This window comes from Semicossyphus pulcher, unplaced genomic scaffold (assembly GCF_022749685.1).
Source record: "Semicossyphus pulcher isolate SPU_LCO1_2020_fin unplaced genomic scaffold, fSemPul1.0.p SCAF_6, whole genome shotgun sequence".
In the NCBI taxonomy this organism is placed as follows: Eukaryota; Metazoa; Chordata; class Actinopteri; order Labriformes; family Labridae; genus Semicossyphus; species Semicossyphus pulcher.
The window spans coordinates 4,668,293-4,682,407 of NW_027211737.1; the positions used below are offsets into that span (position 1 = coordinate 4,668,293).

At 41.9% G+C, this 14,115-nt stretch overlaps 1 protein-coding gene across 1 annotated transcript in view; it reads left to right on the forward strand.

Annotated features, from left to right (window-relative positions):
- The window catches only part of niban2b (niban apoptosis regulator 2b), a 36,603-nt gene that overhangs the window by 20,497 nt on the left and 1,991 nt on the right, over positions 1-14,115 (forward strand). Inside the window, exons 6-13 of the mRNA XM_069683087.1 lie at positions 6,558-6,673; positions 7,702-7,806; positions 8,090-8,252; positions 9,439-9,626; positions 9,803-9,958; positions 13,203-13,316; positions 13,564-13,671; positions 14,000-14,111. Coding sequence (XP_069539188.1) covers positions 6,558-6,673; positions 7,702-7,806; positions 8,090-8,252; positions 9,439-9,626; positions 9,803-9,958; positions 13,203-13,316; positions 13,564-13,671; positions 14,000-14,111 — 1,062 coding nt within the window. The remainder of the gene's footprint in view (positions 1-6,557; positions 6,674-7,701; positions 7,807-8,089; positions 8,253-9,438; positions 9,627-9,802; positions 9,959-13,202; positions 13,317-13,563; positions 13,672-13,999; positions 14,112-14,115) is intronic.

Genomic DNA, 14,115 nt, shown 5'->3' on the forward strand with positions numbered 1-14,115 from the left:
GCCATGACAGAAACATTTTTGATTTCTTTGCACTCAGTATCTTGTATCGGAAGTGATGATCGGGGTGAAATGACCAAACGGGTAAAAAGCAGGATGACGCTCTGCAGACATGGTCCTCCATTATTTGTCATAGTCAGCATGCTGTGAACTTTGTGTGCACATGAGGTGACACATTCCTCATTCTTTGGAGTGTTGAAATCAAGCAGATGGGGATGGGCGATTAAAGTTGATCAAAAAGAACAACATGTGGCTCATTCCAATGAACAATATAGTGAAAATAATTAACATTAACTTTGCTCCAATGTGTAAATCAGTTGGATGGGGAATGTCTTGCTGCAGGTCGTCGGCCATGTTGGCTGCTTCAGTTTCATCCGTGTGGCTCCAAGTTCTCCCTGTTGCCCCTTCTCCACGCTCCAGTTTCCCTCTCTGTCAGTTTGTCTTGACACGTCTTTTGCCTCCTTTTTTTCACATTACGCCTGGAGACACCAAGGAAGCAGCCTTTCTCTGTGTCATTGTTCATCCATTCAGGTTTAAGCTGGTCTTCATGTTGGGAAGGCGAAAAATACAGATATTTGAGGTAAAATAGAGGGGGTAAAAGTAAAACGTTAGTGGTCAAGTGAAGTGCAAATACCTTAAAAGTCTACTGAAGCACTGCATCAAAGTATTACAGTAATTCATAACTTCCCACCTCGACTCAGTGCTGGAGTAAACTGGTCCATTTCAGGTGCAGGTCTGAAGTCTGCTAAGGTACTATATGTCTACTGGGAGCTGGTTAGCATTAGCCCACTCCGAAGTCTATAAAATACAGTTAGATTAGTTATGATATCTCTGACATGGTAATTCAGTTAGTCCACATGTGGTCTGAGCTTTAAAGAGAGAAAAGAGTTTTTCCATACTGGTGCATTTGGTGTACTTGTGACTTCTCAGCTATGTGTGAAGCTGCCTCAGTCAGAGCTGGATGTGAAGCTGTGCAGAACGTTGTAATAAGAGTAAATACCTGATGGCATCATGCCTTGACATATTTACCTGGTTGCCATGGTGCTCAGCTCTGATAAGCAGGTGTAAGAGTTAAGAGGAACCTGTCACATATAACAGGAGCATTGTTCTAACTTCAGCTCTGCTGTTTACCTCACAGAGGGTTTATTAACCAACAGGTGAAACAGTGTGTCCTCCAGACCTGCACTTACATTCACAGACACACACTGTGTTATTGTCGGGTGGAAACAGGACAAATAGGTGTTTGCGACTGTGTGCAGTTGAGTTAATATATTATACTGCGTGAATGTTAGCAGGTTGAGCTCTGCAGACTGTTTTTGTGTGAGACACAAACAGAACCAGCAGGACTGACGGAGCGACATTCTGACTGAGATACAGGACATCCACACATCCAACATTCAAGTTCTTATACACAAAATACCTTACACTATATAGGCTTCACACCACAAATCACACTCCCCTGTAGCCATCTTCACAGGACCTGGACATTAAAGTCGCTGTAGTTAAAGAATTAACCAGAGTGTTGGGCATCAGCTCTGGTGGCTGAATCGCAGCTAGAAGACTAAGCTGCCACACCTGGTGGGATTGAGGCTTTACTTTCTGCTTGTCTACATATAAAAAAAGCATTACGTAAATATTCCTGCACTTTGGCATTTTAGCAGTCCAAAATCCAGGGAATTTTTTATACCCAATGCCAAAGTTAATAAAAGGACCTTCATGTGACACAAGGAAAAGAGCAATGTATAAAATGTACATGTTGAAGTTGTGCAGCAGCATTCAGTGTTACAGCATGGTTAACAGAACATATTTAATAGTCGTTGTAGCAAAACCTCTTTTACTTTTAAAGGTTTCACTGAGTTTCAGCTCCACAGGCCTCTGCATTGTTTCCCCTCTGCTCACTGAGACTGACGCTCTGGCTTTCAGTGCTGCCACAGTCACTCTGTAAACCTGCTTAATGCTTTAACAACTATAAACAAGACCTTTCAATTTTTACACAAAATGTTCTGTAGCTATGGCTGTGAGTCAGAGCTTGTGCTCATGCCATGTTCCTCTCAGGCATGTAGAACATTAGGTTATGGAGCGACGCGGTGCCAGAGGCAGTGATTGTTTTTTTTACAGTGTGCTTTAACAACAGCACATTGTTCAGACTGCAGTGTGTGGACGTCTGCTCTCAATAAGTGTCTGTAAATTCCTTTAGTCTGTCTCATCCGGCTCTTTCTCTTGCTGTTTATGTCGGTGTGTTTTAGGCCTCTTAAAAATAATAACATCAAGCACACCGATTCTGTGCAGCAGTTTGCTAAAATGTGCTTCTGGGGAGAGGAAGTCTGACAGTGTCAGCCGTGCAGAGCGTTGATTGGAGACCTGTGTGAGCTGTGAGGGGAGAGGCTGTGAGGAACCTGAAAGAGGAAGCAGCAGTAACAGTCAACATGCCTGAGCTGTGACACAGGCCAGCTGCATGACGTATGTGCAGCTGAATGACTCCATGTGTTCTCTGTGTGGCACACAGAGCTCAGAGAGCTGCACGGACTCTTCAACAGCTCTGTGAAACACATGTGGATGCAGCCAGCTCACAGCAGGTCAGCCAGTCATTCTGCTGCACACAGAGGGTTCAGTCAGCGTGTAAAGGTGTACTGCAGCGCCAGGGTCACCTGTGGGGAGCCACAAATCAACTGAAACTCTTGTTGATACCTGTCCCAGTATTCTTTTTGCATTAAGTTCAAATTGAGATATGTTATTAAAATAATTTATTAAGAAGCTGATTTCCATTGATCATCATCGTCTATCCAGAATGTCAGTCATGCCTAAACTCCAGCTCATCAAAAGAGATCATTTACCTCTATAATGAGACGGCAGTATAATAAAACATTTTCTCCACTTTGTGAGATTTTTTAGTTAATTTCAAATGCAAAACTGTCGACATGGGTCCCCTCAACAACAGGCCCTTATCTTAACATGTGACAAGTGAACACACTAAAAGAAGATGTCTAAAATCTAAACAGATGTGTAAAATGTGAGAGAGCCCACACATGACGACAGATAATGACAGATTGAACAGTTTTGTTCCTGTAGTGTGTGGAGAGCAACGATCTGACCAACAACCAGAGTCCGACTCTCACAGCTGGAAATCTCACTAAATCTCTGGCGGTCAAACGAGACTTTAGAGTTAACAAGCATGACGGACGACGGGCAGAAAGAATTGGTGATGATTGTTCTTTTTTCTTCCTGAATTTTCAGTAAAAAGTCCAAAAACTAACTGTGGATGAAGTGGTGGAGACGGCGTGAACACGGGCTCTACATGTAACTTTATGCTTCACGTTTGCTTTGTCGCCATGGCTGCGGTTGTCGTGCTTCCTCCTTCAGTCAGCTTGCTTCCTGATTGGCTATCGTTTGGTTCCACGTGACGATCCACAGAGAGCGTGCTCGGCTGTCCTCGGGGTTCCCCCCACACAGCAGGATATCAGATCGTAAATACTGAACATGTTTAATATTTGAAATCGGTGGGGCCACAACGCTCTTCCGAGCAGATCGGGGGAAATAAAATCACTCTTAACATCCCTCACACCACAGGAACATCTGGCGTGATCATCTTTAGATCCATCGAAACATCAGGGCTTCGCTTACTTTTCTTTGAAGGAGGGAATCAGGCCCAAAATCGTCTTGATCATCTTGTAGTGTGTACCCTGCTTTAAATGGTATTTAAGGTGGTATTGTAATTCCTTGGAGTATTTTTAAATGCTTATTAATATTGCTGAAATCTGTACAACCTCTATTTATCTAACTAACTATCACCACAAAAAACAAAAATGAGAAGTGTTTTTTTTTTTTTTTTTTTCAAATTTTGCCTAACAAACGTTTGGAACATATTGGTCCAAAACACTTCTTCTTAAACATGAGCAACATATTTCTTTACACTCCAGATGTTATTTGAAATGTGCACAACAAAATAAGAATACTTGCAATCTGCAATAGAACTACAGGGCCTAATTTGGTGTTTTTGCTTATTGTGATGTAATTTTTTGGTCCATCGTCAAAAGCTATATATCCGTTAAATTCGTACAATCTAAAGGTTATGAGAGAAATGCTCTATGGCTGTAGTTTAACTTATGATTAATTCAAACATGATTAAGCACCTTCCATGGCCCGGTAGCAGACCGTAACCCAGACATTAAAGATACAATGTCGAAGATTTTCATTTTTGTGCTCTTGAGCGCCTACTACTAGTGATAATCAGTAATTACAAGAGCACTCTTGCCAACTTAACCAGACGTACACGGTTGGCTCCGGTTGTGATTTTCCTGGCTGACGGTCGCTTTCCTTTTCAGACTGTTTGCCTTCATCTGAGCGTCGAGTTTGTTTCTTTTTCTTTGGATTTTCACTTATTGTTGAAGTTGTATCTGTAGTCATCCATCTTTTCTTTGTTTGTTCAGCCATAGTAGATTACTGTTTACTCGCAACACTTGCAGAGACCGGAAAAGCAGCTGCTTCGCTCCGCCTACCCTCTCTGGCAGACCAACCACTGCCGGCTGATGGAACACGCGTCACTAACTGGGCGCCGCTTGGGATTTTTTTCTGCGAATGACGCCACAGACACCCAGCCTGTAATAATACTATATACTGCAGATGCAAAGGCTTTCATCAGTGGGCCATAGGCTCAATCACCATTGTGTTACCTCATTCAGAGATAGATAGAGGCTTAACAGACATTTATTTAAATAAAAAAGTTTGAGATTGTTACTTTAAACACGCAACGTACGGCGACTTCACTGAACATAAAACGTGTTGATGTCTTGTTTTTTTTTTTTTTCATTAGTATTTTTGTTTTTTTTTGTTTTGTTTTTTGTCATTCTTGATACAACAAATTTACCAGAAGAGCAGATTTCAATTGCAAATCTTTCATTCTGTGAATTGTCTGAGCATTCTCTGGCTCTTTATCTTGGGTTTTGTTCAAATTGAATATACACATTAAAACAGGTAGATGGAAATGAACCTATATGTACCACGATTTCAAACTTTTCTGTCTAAGAAGCTTCATATGCATTTCTGTTTCTCTGCACATCACAGTTATCACCAGGATTCTTTGAAGACCGGTCATTTGCTTTTACCTGTGCTGCAAAGTAGTTTGACATAAGCTTCAGTCGGTCTTGAGAGAGGCCTCGGCTAAATCCAGGAGGTGTGAGTGATTTGTGATTGTGATGTATGTAAGAAGAAGCGTTTGTGGGTTCTTTCACTAGAAGTTACTGGAAATCTTTATTTTGGTTTGTTTGAAATCCCCTCATACCATTTGAGTCAAAATAATAACCCCCCTTTGAAGGGGTCTTGGGACTTCCTGTCTCTGGTCCCGTCACTGCCCTGCCCCCCCACACATACACAAACTTCCTGGCTTTGTATGAGCTGGTCCTTCTCACACTCTGTCCAATGGGGCTGAGTTTTCTTTATCTCAGAGCACGGTGTTAACAGGCTGCTCTGGTCCTGAGTCATTTTCTTTGGAAACTCGACAACGGGAGGAATTTGTTAAAGTTCCCTTTTTTAGAAGTCCTCTCTTTCTCACAACCCGTCTGACTCCTGTGACTCTGCCAAGCTGAACCAGCAGAAAAGCACTTTATTATTGGATTTAAGCTGGTCTTACTTTGGTAACAGACTGAAAACAAAGAAGTAAAGACCATGCACACATGCACACACACGTTATCAATATTCAGTATTATCATGCTTCTGTGCTGGCGACAGCATTGTGTTTAAGAATTGGCACAAACGTCCCCCTTTTTTGGATGAGCTGATTAGATTTAGGTGGTCAAAGGTTAAAGGTCACAGTGACCTCATGCCTGTCCCCTTCTCTAGAAACTGTTTCGTACCAACATCTGGAGGGAATTTTAGGACATCTGGCTCAAGGCCAAAAATCAGACCCTGTTAAGAGTCAGTGTAACTGAGAAATTGATCGCCTTACTTGAGCTGGATTTGGTCCTCTCTTTGTTTGCTCGATGTCTTTGTTCCTGCTTTGTGTATTTATTTATGTTTATTCTAAACTGTTATGTTGTGCTGCCTTGGCCAAGTCTCCCTTGTAAGAGAGAGCCGGCTCACTTGGTGTCCTAGTTAGCTAGCATGCTGAGCACAGCATTTTTCTGGAATGTGATCGGCCTCTTCCCTTAAAAAACGATTATCCTATTAAAGCCTATTATCCTAGGAGAGAGTGTTACTAACGCTATTGCTAATGAGAGCCACAGAAACTGTAACTGAGGCCGATGCCAATATTTAATTTCAAAGCCTTTATCTGGCAGTGTTGTGACTTGCTGACCTTATTTTGCATCCCTCACTCACTTTCACGACAGTGTGACAGAGGGCTGACATGTTCCCTGACCCTGAAACTGAAGCAGCTAAATGGAATCCAGCCATTGTCTCTTTCATTATTCACATGTTTTATTCCACTGTGACATTTCAAATAATTCAGTTCATGTTGATTTGATTTACGGATACAAGTCTCTTGTTTTCAGCTTCTGCCAAACTTCTACATAAATAGTGCACTAAATGCTAAAAGCTAACAGCTAATAATCTTTCCGTGTCTCCAGGTTTGTCAGAGGAGAATAAAGTCCAGACGCCCGCCTTTACTGACGCAGTTCGACTCTACCGCCAAGCTCAAGGGCAATACGGCACCTGGGAGATGATGTGTGGTGTCCCAGCACAGGTAAGAACTATCACTGTCCTCCTCTTTTACTGGCTGATGGTTCCATATTGTATTAAGTAAATCAGAAATCTGACACGCTCTCTGTTAACGCAAGGTTTCTTTGGGTTGTATCAGAACATTAGAACACATTCCTGTCTTAACCTTTTCCTCTAACCTGATTTCTGTTGGGAATCTGAACAGGACACCGTTTACTGTCTAAAGTGTTCCCACTTTAGACCTGTTCATGCTTTGTGTGGCCTGAGGGCAGAATAACTGTCTGTGCGAGGCGTCTTGCAGGCATAGACTGGTGCAGGTGTCTGTACCTCTGACATGGAACAGGTTTTTCTGGATGCTGCAAACATGCAAATACTTAATATCAGAGACATGATTTATGAGTTTTTATTTTCCTACTTCTGATGGCTGATGCATTTCAAAACTAAAGAGTATTTTTTTTTTCTTTTTACAAGCAAACAGATATTTTTGTAAAAGGGCTAAAGTAAGAATTGATCTCAGACGTATTTAGTGATTATGGGCTGGTGTGAATTTCTCAATCCAAAAACTTTGCGAGTTAAATGAGTTTTAAACAGTTCCTGTGTCCTCCACTCAGTCAGTGTGGTAGAGCAGCTTACTTTAATGCGTCAGCCTGGGCTTCAACGTTTCATCCTGCTGTTGATGGACACAATCTGATGTGTGTTTGTACACAGTTTGACAGGTGTGTATACCAGGGTTCCTACGCATTTAGGAAAGTATGAAAAAGTATGCAATTTGATTTTAGTCATTTCCAGATCTGGATAGGTCTGGAAAAAGGAAAAGGGTATGGAAAAATATTTGTGAAATGGACTGTTCTTTAACAGCTGCTTTAACACTACATGTGACACGCACCCATTCTCACACACATTCACACACTGATGGCTTTGCCACCGAGAACAATTTTGGGTTCCGTATCTTGCCCAAGGACACTTTGACATGTGGACTGAGGGAGCTGGGGATCGAACCGACTCTACCACCAATTAATCTTTTTTTATTTCCAATCTGTTCCTTCCATGTAGATCCTGTCTAACCTGGTGATGGAGGGTCTCCTCCCTGAGCTGAGGGAGCTCATCTCCCCCCGCCTCAAAGGGAAACTACATGAGAGGCAGAGGAACTGGATGCTGGTAAGACACTGCTTCACACTCGGGGGGAAAAAACAAAAAACTTTTACATTATTATCTCAGTCATGTAACTTCTAAAGAACATACACCTTTGCCCGATAAGGTCTGTCCCAGAAACATTGAAAAGGAGCTCACTGATTGGCTGAGGCCTTATCTTAAATTTTAACTGTCACCGATGGAGTCAGCCACTCGTTCTGATCAATTTAATATAGAATATATTTTTAAAGTTGAGTTCCCCGAAGCTCTGTAACTGAGAGTAACTGTGTTCCTTGTCCCCTGTATGCAGATCAGTGATGCGGTGTACAGCCTGGTGCAGACGCAGTGTCAGGCCCAGTACGAGGCCGTGCTGCAGAAGTGCGAGGCGGCCCGCTCCTCTCTGGAGGCTTCTATACGCACAGACATGGACCAGATCATCACCTCCAAGGAGCACGTCACCAGCAAGATCAAAGGTCAGTGAGAGAGCGGCCATTTTTATCCACTGATAAATGAAAGTTATGGAGTCTGAAGGGACTCAACAAAGACTGTGATTAGCCTCTTTATGTGCTGGAGTGTGTCTGTGGGGTCAGAGCCGAACAGCTGGCCAGATGAAGCTCCTGCTACTGCTCCATGTTTTGGACAAACTTGTATTTGTGAATGCCACACTGCATGCATGTTCCTAGTATTTAACACTGTCTCTAAAATTAAACAATAAAAACATGGAAACAACCAGTGTTAAAGCAGGAGAGTAATGCACTGATTTAATATAAAAGCTAGATCCATTTTTAAGTTCCGTTATTACTTTAAAATGTAAAGACACAAAGGTAGATGTACAAAGTTCATTCTTTAACTGCGAATCTAAAAGTCGTTAAATATGTCATATTCATTTAAATTTATTGCATGAAAAGTGACCTCCTGCAGGTCTGGGAGTTTGTCGTTTGCATAATCCCTTAAAATGATAAATAAACACTAAATAGCTCTTTGGCAACAGAAAGCAAAGGCTTACTACGGAGCCCCTCTGATGACATGTCAGGAAAATAAATAACACGTGGCCATGCGTTATTATCTCGTGATTATCATCAGAACAATATGCTTTGTGAATCGGACCTTAGACGGAGCAATTGATGCGCAATTTATGTTGCCATTAGCGGCCACTTCTTAGTAAATTCGTATTAACAGCAGCTCTTACCAATTTTAGACACTTCAACAGACAACAAACTTCACACCGCAACTTCCCACAGACATGGCCTAGGGCCAGTTCTTAGTTTATATTTGAGGGAGCAGTCAGGAGTCAGGTGTCGAGCGGATGCACCGACATCGATGGGCACTCAACGCACGTTAGAGCTGTTTATATGAGACACGAGTGGCCATGAGATTATTAGGCGTGGCAATGCTTTATTATCTCATGGGGTCATTGTTTCCCCCCCCAGTGTCACCAGAGGAGCTCTGTAGCTTCCTTGTTACATGTCATCACGTTGTGTAATCATTGATGACATCATTATGTTACATTTTAAACAGATAAAACATTTTAAACAACGATCTCGCTCCAGGGGAAAGTCTGGCTTTAATTACCAGTTCAACAATGAAGAAGAGGTCTTTACTGAAACTGTAACCCTCCGTGTTTCCCTCCCTATTCTGTGTCCCTCCCTCCCCCCACAGGCGTGGTTCTCCCCAAAGCCGAGAAGCTGCTGAAGGTGAGCATCCAGCCGTACATCAGCTCCATCCTGGACGCGCTGATGGAGCCGACCAGCCGAGGCTTCTCTGAGGTCCGAGACGTGTTCTTCAGAGAGCTGGTGGACATGAGCAAGAACACGCTCAACGAGGGCACGAAGGAGACCGTGGCACAGGTGAGGAGGGAGGGGAGGGGAAGTTTTAGTCTGTGTTGCAGCAGCATTGTTGATGTGCAGCTGATCAGACCTTTCAACAGTGAAAATAACACATGCATTAACTGTCCAGTCATTTAATGTCTATTTTGGGTTATGAATATCTACCTCCTTCTCTTCTCCCTCCTCCTCCTCCTCAGCACATGGAGAAGATCTCCATGCTGGCCTTCCACCCGGTCAAGATGCAGAGCTGCTATGAGAAGGTGGAGTCGCTGAGTCTGGAGGGTCTGCAGCAGAGGTTTGACGTGTCCAGCCCGTCAGTGTTCGTGCAGAGAGCCCAGATCCTCATGAGAGAGGTGACGCTCTAATAATGAAACTACTTACATCCCTTATGATTGGGTTTAATCTGTGGTTTATAATTGGCACTGTGTTGGTTGCTGCTTTAATCCAGAATAAGAGCACTCTTTTCTGTTGTGGCTGGAGAGCTTAATACTGGTTCCGGGGTTCCTGCGGCTCATTAAAAGGTCTTAAAAGGTGTTGAATTAAATTCAGCGAAATTGTAGGCGAAAGCTGTAGGTATTAAATTTGAGGATGGTGCGCTTAAGGCTGATGGGAAGATTGTCACACAGTTGTCTAACATTATTGTAACAAAGCGTATAGAAGCAATCTAAGTTGTTTGACAGTAATGTCTCAGAGACTTGACGTTATGTTGGTTAGCTACAAACAGTGACGTCTGGATGCGTGACATCGTTTCGTTGTCGTGATTCGAGGTTAGACACTATTGAGCTAAGGTGGGGAGAAGCAGGTTTAGCTAAAAGGTTGGAGGAAGAGAGGTTTCAGAGGCGGTTGGCACTAGCAAGAAACATTCTCGTTAGGGACCATGGTAGTGAAAGCTGTTGAATCCCACATAAGATCTCAAAAGCACAAGCGGTAAGCAGCAGAAGCTAGTAGTAGTGGGGCAATGCCTGCGTTGTTTGCAAGAAGCAGAATCGAAAATTTACACTCCCCAAGAGAGGAGCACAAACTTGTTAAAACCTGATCACCTGACCTCAGTGTGTGTTTGTGATGCGTGGATTGCAGTTATATCTGTGGGCGCAACGGATAATTCAGATTGGGCAGGCCAGGTTACATAATGTAACATTCTGATTAATAGCAGATGAATACATTTAATGAGTGAAATATCTTTTACATTCTCCAAACTTTGAACATTTCTTAAGTTTAAATACTAACAACGATCCACCAGCAGCAGAAATGATAAGTGTGTCTCATGACTTCATTGATGACTTAAATTTCCTTACTGTTATTAATGTTCTGTGCTGTTCTACACATATGAGACGTCAACAAAGTTTTAAGTTCGGTTCAGTGAATTGACACTATTTTCAGCACTGAACAAAAGAGACGGGAAGTAAAATTTTATTTTCCAAAGAAGGACTCAAAAGATTCTCTTTGCTATCAACGGAATTGTTTCAATGTTTTGGGGGTCTTAAACTATATTTGTTGAGGTCTTTAAAAGGGTCTTAAAAAGCATTGAATTTGATTTCAAACATGTTTCAAAAAGAATCCTGGGTTTGAAGTAGCACCACAGTCATTGTTAGAACCCTCTGTCTCTGATTGTCTCACGCATGTTTAATGTGTCATTTAACGGTTTTTCAGCACCAAAAGATACGATACGCTGACCGCTTCTTCAGTCAGACTGTTAGAATGAACAGCAATGCACTAAATAAATCTAAATGTATACATTTATTTTATCACCTGATAAACTGTCAGTGCCTCCTCTTTATTTCTAATATGACAAACAATCTTTGCAGAGCTCTAAAAGTCAAAACATGATGCACATGGTTACAACAGTGCAGTCAGGAACTACAGGCACTGTCCCTCTATAGTCACAGTAGTATTTTGCCAAATCAAAGTATATTAAAATTATTGATTAAATATGATCTGTGATAAATACCTACTGACTGATCAATTTTATAATCGTCATTGTAAACGGACTCGGCAGGAAGTCAGGACCAAGCATAGAAATGTAGCACACAGTGCGTGTAGCTGCTGTGTCTTCATCGTTTAGTCAGTGTGTGGATGATCTGCTTTGTGAGCTTTAATGTATTAATATTAGCTGAAGAGAAAACGGGGACAATGAGCTGGAAAAGACTGAAACATATAAAATATACTTTGTTTTCCACCCACAGCACCACCTTTACTCTTTCTCTCATAGTTCTTCTTTAAAGCCCAGAGTCTCTAAATCATCGTCTCCCACGTATCCAGACACAAGAATTCACTCTGAGATCCAGAGGCAGGCTTTCTGGCATTCACCCCCCCATGGAGGAATCACTTATCATGACCTCCTCTGTGGGGCCCGGGGCCAGAAGGGGGGGTCTACACTTTAACTCAGGGTCATTCAGAGTTCAAGTGCTGTTTAGAAACTACAAAGTCAAGCTGTTCCTACACTCCTACACCGTAACAGCTTTGCAGCACTTGCTGTCTGGCCTTGAATGATCATTGTTTGCATAATCCTGCACAAATGTATTTGATAGAAGAGATACCATCACAATAAGCAGAAATACCAGGTGTGCGCTGTAGTTCTATTTCAGATGAAACTGAAGTGTTCAATTAACTTTGTTTTGTTCCTGTTTCTACTTTTAGAATAGTTTTTGATCATCGTGGTTTGTGTGTTTATGTAACCAGTTTTTAAGAGACATTTTTTTTCTGCGTTTTCATAATTTCTGACACATTTTCAATACTTTCATCAATAATTATTGTTAATGTTTATTTAGGGTCAATTAAGTTTGATTGTTAAAGTCTGTGTTGCTAATATGATTACAATACAAAAGCCAATTTTACGAATAACCTAATATACCCTGTTTACGTCAGTCACCAGAAGCTCCTGAGCCTGGAGGTTTCACTTCTCTATATTTATTTTGATACAAATTACATGATATGTGTTTCCTGTTTCTGTGGATCAGGATGTCACAGAGCGCTTTATGCAGCAGCAGAGGACTCATTTAAACAGGAAGTAATGAGGTCAATATTTGATAAATGAATAATAACTAAATGAGTCCCTATGGCAACAAAACTCAAACATCTAATGTTGCTGCAGAAGCTCGGTGGAGCTTATTTATTGTCCTTGTTTGAACTCATCTGCTCCCATAGACCTGCTCTCGCTGTGGTGTGATGAACATCTGTGTAACATACTTGTTGGTGCTGTCAGTCTTACAGAAACATGGAAGAGTTTCACTGCAGCTCCATTTGTGGAGGGATTAGACAGCTTGTGCTGACAGCTGTATGTACAGTAGAACTGCAGGAGGGTGAGCGCCCTCTGCTGGTGGTCCAGGAGACTGCGAATGAAGGGAGGTTTGAGAAGGGGATACTTGTGTGAGTCACATCATGGGACCAAGACAGCAGGACCGGTGGTTTTATATATTAAAAGCCTGAATATTTCCTCCAAACATCAAAGCAAAATTGCAGAGTTTGAGCTACAAAAGAAAACTTTTAATACCAAAAACTCCTCTTGCCATTTATATATATTTTAAGTTATTGATTTAAAACTTTGCCAACACTAACAGATTTATTTAAACACGGCCTCTGTAATGTGTGTGTTCACAGCAAATGGATGATGCCGTGTACACGTTTGAGCAGATCCTCCACCAGAGTCTGGAGTCCCAGGGCACCGACGAGCTCTGTAAGACCATCCAGCGCTGCCAGGACAGAGTCATCAAGGTAAAGCACACACACACACACACACACACACAGTAGGCGAAAAGATCATCAGTCTAATAATCAATCTAACTAAATCAGAGCAATAACTCCAAATGCAAAATAAAAGTAAAAATACTTTAATTTTCCTCTGAAATACCAAGTAAATGTACGTAGTCTCTTTCCACCACTACTCTGGTCACTGTTCATGATGTAAAATGATTTCTTATGATGGTATTTTTTTCTCTCTTATGTTTATTTTTTGCTTCAGAAATTTGACTATGACAGCAGCACGGTGAGGAAGCGTTTCTTCCGCGAGGCTCTCCTTCAGATCTTCATCCCCTACATGCTGAAGCAGCTCAGCCCCACCTGCTCCCCGGTGAGTCCCACAGCATTTAGACACATCAGTTTTGTGCTTCATCCTTTCAAAGCTGTGTGATATCAAAAATGCATGGCAGTCTAAAGTCTACTTGTGAGGTGTAAAACTGTAACAGGTCTCTTTTCATTTAGCTTTAGATGTAACACAGGGTAGAAGAATAAGGATGTCTGGACTCCACTGTCTTAAACAGTGTTAAAACAATAGAACATGTCTCTCTGAAAGGGACGGTTCACATCCTCAGATGAGGGAGTTCAGACGGATGTTTAGAGAAAAAAAACATTAAATTCAGAAGTTTAAAGGTTTTGATTGTCCTTGTTGTGAATATCAGGAGCTGCCGCGCTTCCAGGAGCTGATCTTTGAGGACTTTTCCTGCTTCATCCTGGTGGAGAACATCTTCGAGGAGGTGGTGCTGCATTCAGTCATGAAGGACATCATGATGGGTCA